The sequence below is a fragment of the Galendromus occidentalis genome, unplaced genomic scaffold (genome assembly GCF_000255335.2).
Source record: "Galendromus occidentalis unplaced genomic scaffold, Mocc_1.1 scf7180000077089, whole genome shotgun sequence".
Classification (NCBI taxonomy): Eukaryota; Metazoa; Arthropoda; class Arachnida; order Mesostigmata; family Phytoseiidae; genus Galendromus; species Galendromus occidentalis.
Window position 1 is genome coordinate 62,740 of NW_003805077.1, and position 8,568 is coordinate 71,307.

The 8,568-nt window shown below is 50.6% G+C and overlaps 1 protein-coding gene across 1 annotated transcript; it reads right to left on the minus strand.

Annotated features, from left to right (window-relative positions):
* Nucleotides 1–4,259: 4,259 nt before the first annotated feature.
* flfl (serine/threonine-protein phosphatase 4 regulatory subunit 3 flfl) lies at nucleotides 4,260–8,071 on the minus strand. Its single transcript, XM_018638551.1, has 6 exons — nucleotides 7,681–8,071; nucleotides 7,427–7,581; nucleotides 6,632–7,323; nucleotides 6,332–6,530; nucleotides 5,784–6,205; nucleotides 4,260–5,619 (listed from the first exon to the last, which is right to left on the minus strand). The coding sequence occupies exons 1-6, from the start codon at nucleotides 8,069–8,071 to the stop codon at nucleotides 4,260–4,262; spliced, it is 3,219 nt and encodes a 1,072-aa protein (XP_018494067.1).
* Nucleotides 8,072–8,568: the final 497 nt, after the last annotated feature.

The following is an 8,568-nucleotide window of genomic DNA, read 5'->3' on the forward strand; positions in this document are numbered from 1 at the left end:
AATACTTTGACATAGTCTCTCCAAAGATTATCTTCTGCCGGAGCGATTGTGGCGATTCGAATCGTGCCGAGAGTCGAGATCGAGTTATTCAAAGCTTCCGCGATGAGCTCACTATGCGAGGATATTCGTCCCGTTGCGCGGACTGTCCCGAGGGAGTAGGGGAACAGGAAGCGACTAGGAAAGGAAACATCCTTCCACCCAATAAACTCGGTACGGATATTCCTGTTTCGTGGCAGGTCGGTCAGGGAACTTGGGTATGATACCTATGAGTTGATTAGGGAGTCGAAAGCGTCATTGTCTTGACCCGAGTCCGGTAGAAATCACGATGAGGAAAGATTACACATTTACACTCCTCTGAATAGGGGAGTGTAATAGCGATTTTTCATCAAAGAGGTCGCAAGCCGGAGAGCACGGACCTCTGCCCCGACAGTCGGCGCCACACCCGGGAAAAACTCGCTGGGTTCAAGTGCACGGAGCAGGTGCAGAGAGCTCAGAATTTCCGACCTCCGACTTGAATCCGAGCGCGAAATTCCACATGAAGCTCCGTCGTGGGAGGACGGAGTATCCAACATTGCATACCGAAGGTCCGATGCGGTCTGGGGCCAAGTCGAACATCTTGTCAGAGATCGTATTGGAGTGCTTCGCGACTAAGGATTTGGCCGAATGGTATCTGAACTCTCAACCGGCGAGAACTCGGAGGAGTTTGCGGAAAGCGTTCGGGACGCCTCGATCGGCCGGAGAGTGGAGAGCTGGGAAACTATATCGGCATAGGACGAGTCTTGAGTCCTGATTCCCCGCGGAGATTCCTAGAACTCGGAAAAGAAAAGTCCAAAAACCCTCATTTATCAACATCAGAATAGAGTTCTGGATTTATTCTCGTTGGAATTCTCCTCCAATCCTCTCCAACTCTGGAGATACCCGGATTCAACTTACGAAATGTTAGCAGCTAAAACATACATTGTACCGCGGTATCCGATTTTATGACAATCATTTCAGCTTCGGTCGAGATATTCCCCACATAAACATAAGGATCCTTGGGTGTGGATTACGCTTTCTAGGTATTTCCCCCCATAAGTATGTACACACAAGCTACCCACGGGACGCGGGATATTTCGGAGCTCTTCCTGTCTCCTACAATGTTCCCGGGAGGATCTCGGTGCATATCGCCTGGTGACGACAATGATGAATTTTCTTCGCAACTGCGAGCGGATGACAGAGGATGACGGCACTATCATTTGCTCGAAAAAAAATCTGTCCCTTAATCTTCCGTCGGCTGAGGAACCTATTTCATCCTGGCGGTTATCCGTCGAATCGGAAACACCGCCATGAGAGGTGATTCGATCGTCGCCGTCGTTCGGCGCTGGCAAGGAGCTCTGGTCCAGAACCTCGCGACGGGGCCTTCATGGAATCCCCTGTCCTGAGCTCGAGCTTTCGGCGAGCATTGCCCGACGTTGTCCCATTATGGCTATGAATACAGGCATACTGTCCTTCTCTAACGAGTAAAATCCAACGACGGAATTATTCCGGCCTATAGCTCGCGGAAAGAGGTGCTTCCTCACGGTATATTATTCCCCCAGCTATTGGTCTCCTCGCAATATTCATGTATAAACGTATTTAACTCTGATGCTTGACGCCATCAGCATGATGTTTGATGCCTGAATGCCTCAGACTCCGATCTCACCTATACTATGAAAGTACGCATCGTTTGGGCCTGGGATTATTATGAATATGCTCCGACAGTTGAGAGCTCATTCTCCCCTTCTGATGAAGCGTATGCTCTACCATGCCTGATCGATTCCATCTCATCAGTCTGGAGAATCTCCTGAAGAGGGAGCGAGGAAATCTAAAGGAAGGTGGAGAGCGCTACTCAGGTCCATGTAATTCCGACGTGCTCTTCCGGCCGTGGAACCTTCCCGCTGGAACCCGTCTTATCAATCCCGATTTCAATTACTGAAATCTTTCCTGTTCCTGTTGTTGCGCGGCCATTCGAGTCACCATCGAATATTCCTTTTGGTAGCCTTCGATGCAATTCTTCATGGGACGGATGATAAAACTCCGGTCGAACTTTTGTTTCTGATCGGCCCTGCAATGTACGCACATGATCGTTTCTCTCGACATGGGAGTCATCGCAGGATAGCGTACGAGTGGAGGTCTGAAGTCCGCGGTGGACTGAAACAATTACACCCGAAGTCTCGCTACGAGTCAGCGAAAGAAGGTCAGAAGGAAATCAGACCCCTGTCCCCTTTCGAGCAGTCTCCATCCAAGTACGCACACACCCTCACATCCAGGGATACACACTTTCACGACTGACACAACAAGAGCAGTAGCAGCAGCAGCGGCAGCTTTGGTAACATCTCTTCCGGAGTCTGCACCGTACGAACGGATGCCCGAATCTGCGACGGAGACTCATGGAGAATGAAAGACTCATCGACCGGTCAGCGAAGAGCAGAGATAGGATATTTGGAAAGCTCCTCGCGGCGGCCCCAGACTGTATCATCAGAAACTGGTATCAGCCTCGAAGTGGAGCGCCTCTCAGAAGTGAGGAGGAATTCCTGGGTCGACCGGATACGCGTTCCATGAAAATCGTCCCGTTATCCGGAAATCTCTTCCCTAGCGCCTCAAAGACGAATTCGGAATTGACAGAAATTCAAGCTCGGTCACGATTCTGGGCAGGATGGGGCCCCATCATGGACGCTACTGCGGATATGACCTATATACAATAATTGATGAAATTCATCAGAATTTTCAAGATGCAAGCAAACTCGAATACCAGACCAAGGAAGGTTAATCCTTCCCGATTTTCCTTGAAATCGCAATACATGCGAGAATGACTCTGTAGGCAAATGAAAACGGTAAATCACCCGATGTCCCGCATTCAGCTGAAGACTTTTTTTGCCGGAGCGTGAAGGGCGGTGTGAGAAATCCATACTGACAAATCCTGAGCCCTACCGCGGAAGTATGTACATTCCCTATTTCGAGTGCTCCCCACCCTCGACTCGGAAACGTATGCGAAACCATCCCCCCAGGATTTGATCTTTGAAGAAAAACTCAGAACGACTTCACCCTCCAGAGACTCAGTCCATGCACTGATTATCCAAAAAAGAGATACTTTTCATCTGGGTAGTATCTTCCGGCTATCCAGGAGCGGCAGAGCTCCCGGCATGGTGGATGGATCCCGCATGCCGATGATCTCTTTACTGCCGTAGGTCTTATGAGATGAGCGAACACTCTGAGCTGTGAGCCGAGATATCGCAGTCGCGGAGCGGCTGCTCGGACAAGAAGCTATTTCGTCGCAGATAGTAGGAAAAGAGAGGAGGGCAACATGTTTGATATTGTAATAATACACTGACGAGTGCAATTTACTGTAACAGAGACTTGTTTCGGTTGTGATGTAGTTGAAGTAGTCATCGCGGATGGGGAGCTTCGGCAGTCGTCACAGGGTCGCGAGGCATCAGCTAAAATATTCTTCCCCCGATTTGATTGTTCTCGGCCAAGCAATCAAACGAATGACCGGAAGACATTAATCTTTGTATGAAGGAGGCAAGTCTCGTGAGGGATGACAACACTACAATTGCTGTATACCACACCGTATGATGAACCACCACAGATGATGATATCGGGGACGTAAGGAAAATAAAGGAGCGCATTTACATAATACGAACCTAGCACAGTGATCGAGTTTTACCACAATCAGCTCATGATGAATGAGAAACAACGGAATCATGTTTGGATGAGATGGAATAATGAATCGCTTGATCGATTTACAGTTTCGCCGCTTTCGTCCGTCAGAGACGGTAAGAACAAACTCAGGAGGGAATTCAGCGTCGACCGCACAATGTTGTCTCCAGAGTTCCTCGCTTTCTGTCGTTGTTGTCGCGGCTGCTGCTGCTGCCGTGGCTCGTTGGCGGTGCCGGCAGCACCGGTTCATTTAGGCTTGTTTTCCTCTCCCACGAATTTGTTCCTCCTTTTCTTCTCGCTCTCTCACTCTCTTTCATTTTCACATGCACCTACTCTCGTCCAACGGTCGCCAGTTCTCGTCAGGTTTCCGAAATGCCCGACTGCCTTTTCTTACAATTGACCGCGACGCGCTCTCTGGACAATCCGGGAAGTCGAGCACACCTGTGATCCGAGCTCGGCGATTGAATTCTTGGCGGCCGGGCCGAGTCACGACTTCGTCTCGGCATTCAACCGAGGATCACCACAGAAACTACGTACCGTCTCGGAGCACAAGTTAACAGCGAGGGGAGCAATTTGGACACCTATTGTTGTATTTGTTGTTGTTCCGTTAGTTGTTTTTGTTGTTGCTGTAGTTGTTCTAGTTGGGATGGCGGTGGACTACGTTCTACTTCGAGTTGAGCCCGGTGTTCCTGATCCTGTTTTGGTTGTGTGTCTTGTGAGCTTATGTCCTTCTCCTGTAGCAATTTATCTCCTTCTTCCCGTTGAGCTCCTGTCGATGATGCTTTTCTCTCCTGATTATCCTCTAGGAGAGATGTCTGTTCCTGGCGTGGGTCTTGTTGATCTTTCCGAGACTCGCGTTGTTCCTGATCGGGCGTTGGTAGGTGCAGCTGATCCTGCGGCGTTTGTTGAGGCTGTTGTTGTGTGCGGTTGAGAATGTTGCTGTGTTCCTGGTCGTCGACGTTCACGTTCCTCTCGCCATCTTCGCTGTCTGTCGTTGTCGTCGTTCTGCTGTCCTCTTCGGAAGATGATATTTCACTAGCGGCTCTCACGCTACCGTCTTTGCTACCGGAGTTCGCGTCCGAATCATCGTCCTCCTCATCGTCATCACTTTCGTCTTCAACCTCGTCTTCGTCACTGTCTTCTTCGACGTCATCGGCTTGCGGATCCCGATGATGACGAATCCGCTTACGCCGATCGTTTTCCTCCTCGTTTTCATCGTCCCTTGAGGCGCGCCGTCTCCTCCGCGTCGGGGTGAGCTCTTCGGGCTTGGCTTTCTCCTCGTCGTCCTCAGCGTCCTGTCTCAGACGTTTTGAGGGCGGGTCTTCGTCCTCGTCGTCCGCTTCGTCCTCGGCACGGAACTGACCGCCGTTGTTGTGCTGCGTTGAGGTGCTCTGCTGAGGTTGTTCGTCGTCGCTGTCTTCGTCCGGATAGTCGACGAGCTTGACGGCGGTGAGTCCATCTTGACGAGGCGCTCCGTCGTCCAACGCCAGCCGCTCCTCGAGGTCGCTGATGTTCGTCGTTGTCGTCGTCAGCGTATCGTCCTCGGCTTCGAACCATTTTTCCTCGTCTTCGTCAAGCTGACGTGGATCACGCTTGTAGCGAAGTTCCGCCGCGCTCATCATTCCACCGACGTCGTTCACTGAGGGCATTTTCATGCGAGTCCGATCACCTTGCTCGTTGAACTTCGACCGGAGCTCCCTGAACGTTTTCACGTAACTTATGTCTTCGAGCTCCGCAGCATACTGCTCCACGACGTGGATGCCGAGCAGCGAAATGTCCTCGCTACGAATGAACTCGAACAATTCGATGATCGCCGAATCGAGCAGATTGTAACGTCCGCTATTGCGTTTCAATGCATCGACAACGGGCCGCAGCAGACAATTCACCGTAATGTGACGATTGTAGAAGTCATCCTTGAGACCAATGATTCTTCGAACAAACCTGCGGGAATACGATTCAATATGAGATCATTCACGTCGGCCGCGAGGAACGCTAGTCCATAATTGTCATCAGTCGAGTTCGGCAGGGAAGTGAACGAGGGGAGGATCCGGACCTCCCGTCGAACTAGTGAGGGGTAGGGCATTCTATCGAGATGGAAAACTCACCTGAGAGCACACAGCGCCAAATGGGGATTTCGGTACTTCATGAATTCGAGTACTTTCTTCAGAAGGTCCTTGTGCAGAATATAGTTCTTGATATGGTATGTATGATGTTCCACACAGAAGCTCAGGAACTCGATTATGTGCGCCAGTAGTGACGCTTTGGGCGGCGTGGGTGGTGTCTTCTGATGCTCGAGGATTCGATCGGTCAACACGTGCATTGAGTACTTGTAGAAGCCGGTGAGGAAGGAGTTCTTGTTTTCCGTTGGCACAAACGTCTCAGGATCGAGGAGCATTCGGAGGATACCACTCAACTGAACGGATACGCCCACGTCCGGTTCCGGGTCGGCCAGTATTTGTTTCAAAATTATTTCCATGAGAAGTCTCTCCGAACAGCTCTGATACTGTTCCAAACAGTACTGCCGAACCTGTTCGTGGGGGCAAATTCATCAGAAAGCCGCGCGGGGACCAGGAAGCGAACGAGCTCATGTCTCACGAAGATGATACAGGTCGAGAAAGATATGTGAATTTCAATATACCGGTAGAAAACTCACCATTGCAGTTGAGAAATCAACTAGATAAGAGAGGATATCGATGGAGGCAGACTTGATTATAGAATCTTCACTCTGCAGGGTACATTCGATAACTTGCAGAATACCCAATGTAAAAAGTGTTTTGAAAAACGGCTCTCGACTTTGCGGTTGTAACGTCTGTGAGAAATTGCAGAACTCCTTCAGGAAGAGGACGAGGTTCCTGGAAACGAAAACGATGAGGACCAGTTAGAAAAATGAGATTCCGACACACATTCGTACACGGGAGCGGAGTGGAACGCGAGAAGCGTATACGCAACGTACCGTTTCTGCTCGATAGAGGTGTCCTGCTTCAACTGCGTAAACAGCTGGTCTAGAAAGTTGCGATCATCTTGGAGGATCGTTACGATGTCGGATTTGTTGAAAAAGATGAAACTACTCAGAGAGGCCAGCATGTTCTCCTCGAAAATCGAGGGCGTGGGGAGAACCACCTCCTGAATATACTGCACGCGGTAGGTTTGGTGAATTTTTGACGTCAGCTCAGGGTCTGAGAACGGAATGACCTGGTGGAATTTGGCTGTCGCGTTCAGATATTCCCGATGTCGTATCCGAGGCTTGTTCGGTTCGTACTCGAGAACACCGACGACCTGCATTATGTTTTCTTCAGTGAACATCATATCTAACAGCGCGTTTTTATTCAGCAGGAAGATCGACTTGAAAATGTTGTACAGCGTGTGGAGCGAGTCCAAGTCCTCGAGATCTTCGACAACCGTGAAGAGATCGAGAAGCTTTGTAATATAGTCCTCGGACTCGATCGCGCTAGCGACGCTGTCTCTCCGCATGGGGAAAGGAAGACATTCTTGAAGGATTTTGCTGATGTCTGGTAAATGACTGATTTCACAAGTGGGCAACATCGTCCGCGACGTCGTATGGAGGGCGACTTGGCCTTCATGGCCTTCGTCTTCGCTTTCTACAACCTCCTGTGTGATGTCGACCGACGGATCGCGACCTTGAATCTGCAAAGTACAGCCTTCCCGTTGATGTCGAGTCCGGATGAAACTCCGAAGGAGATGGCTGACGACGGCAGTGGGCTGGAGATGGGCCTCTTTTATTTCTCACCTGACAGATCGTTTTCCAGATTTCATCGCAGCCCGCTCGCTCTTGGAAACTTAGCGCGAGATCATAGTTGTCACCTTCCGACCACACAATTAACGTTCCTTGCTGTCTTTGATAGGCGGTCTCAGGTTGAACTTTCGACTCCAACAAGAGAGAGGCTGGAACAGGAATCTTGATTAAAATCGGGTTCCAGTTCCTCCGACCCCATCCAAACTGAGCCATGATCCCCGCTAACAGAGAGCTCCTCCGCGACTTACCATCGATCTCAGCGCGCACAACAAGTGAAATTCCTCCCAGAGCGTCGACGTAAGGGGAGCTCACGTACCCCGTTCCCTTATCATCCCATTGCCGTTCGGCATTAAGTAAATACAGCTTCACCCTGCGTCGTACAGACTGTTCCTGATTCGCGGTATTTGTGATGCTCGTCGACGCCTGTTGCGCCGTCGAGCTCGCTCCGGAGCCCGAAGCCGAAGTGCTGGCTGAAGTGGTCGCGGTCAATGTCGCGGCAGCCGCACCGTTTTGAGCGTGCGGCGGGCTAGACTGGGGACTGGTGCTGCCTGAGTTCGTTTCTTCGCTACTCGTGTTCGCATCCTGAGTAACGGACGGGGTGATAGCTGCCCCTGTTTCTTGGTCTGCCCCGTCAGACATCGTCCACAATTCCACGGGTTGTCGGCTCCGTCCTGGCCGTTGCTGAAAATGAAGGCGATCGACGTCAGCTGGATTCTGGTGATAACGGGATTCGCCTCGAACTCAATTTATTATTGAGTTTTATCCCAAAAACTCGCGGGCGGTATGCGCCAGCTTATCGAATAGATTGCCTCAGAGTACCGGGATCATTGGACCGTGACGAACAGATCCGACTTCACTCGAAATCAGAGACCGAGTTCAGATTCAAGGAGCGCACGAGCAGAAGACTCTGGTGATATAATGACTATCTCGGGAGCAGGAATTATTCCGGTGAAACGAGAAATTCAACGAATTTCCCGCGATGCGATGAAAAGATTGATCCGCTTGCGCTTGCACGAGACGTCAACAGGAAAATGTTCATTTTCCGAAGGAGGAGACGCTTGCGGACGCGATGTGAGATTCTGTGGAATGACGGATTTCGGAAGCGTCCAGAAAAGCTTTGCTGAACAAAAGGCTTT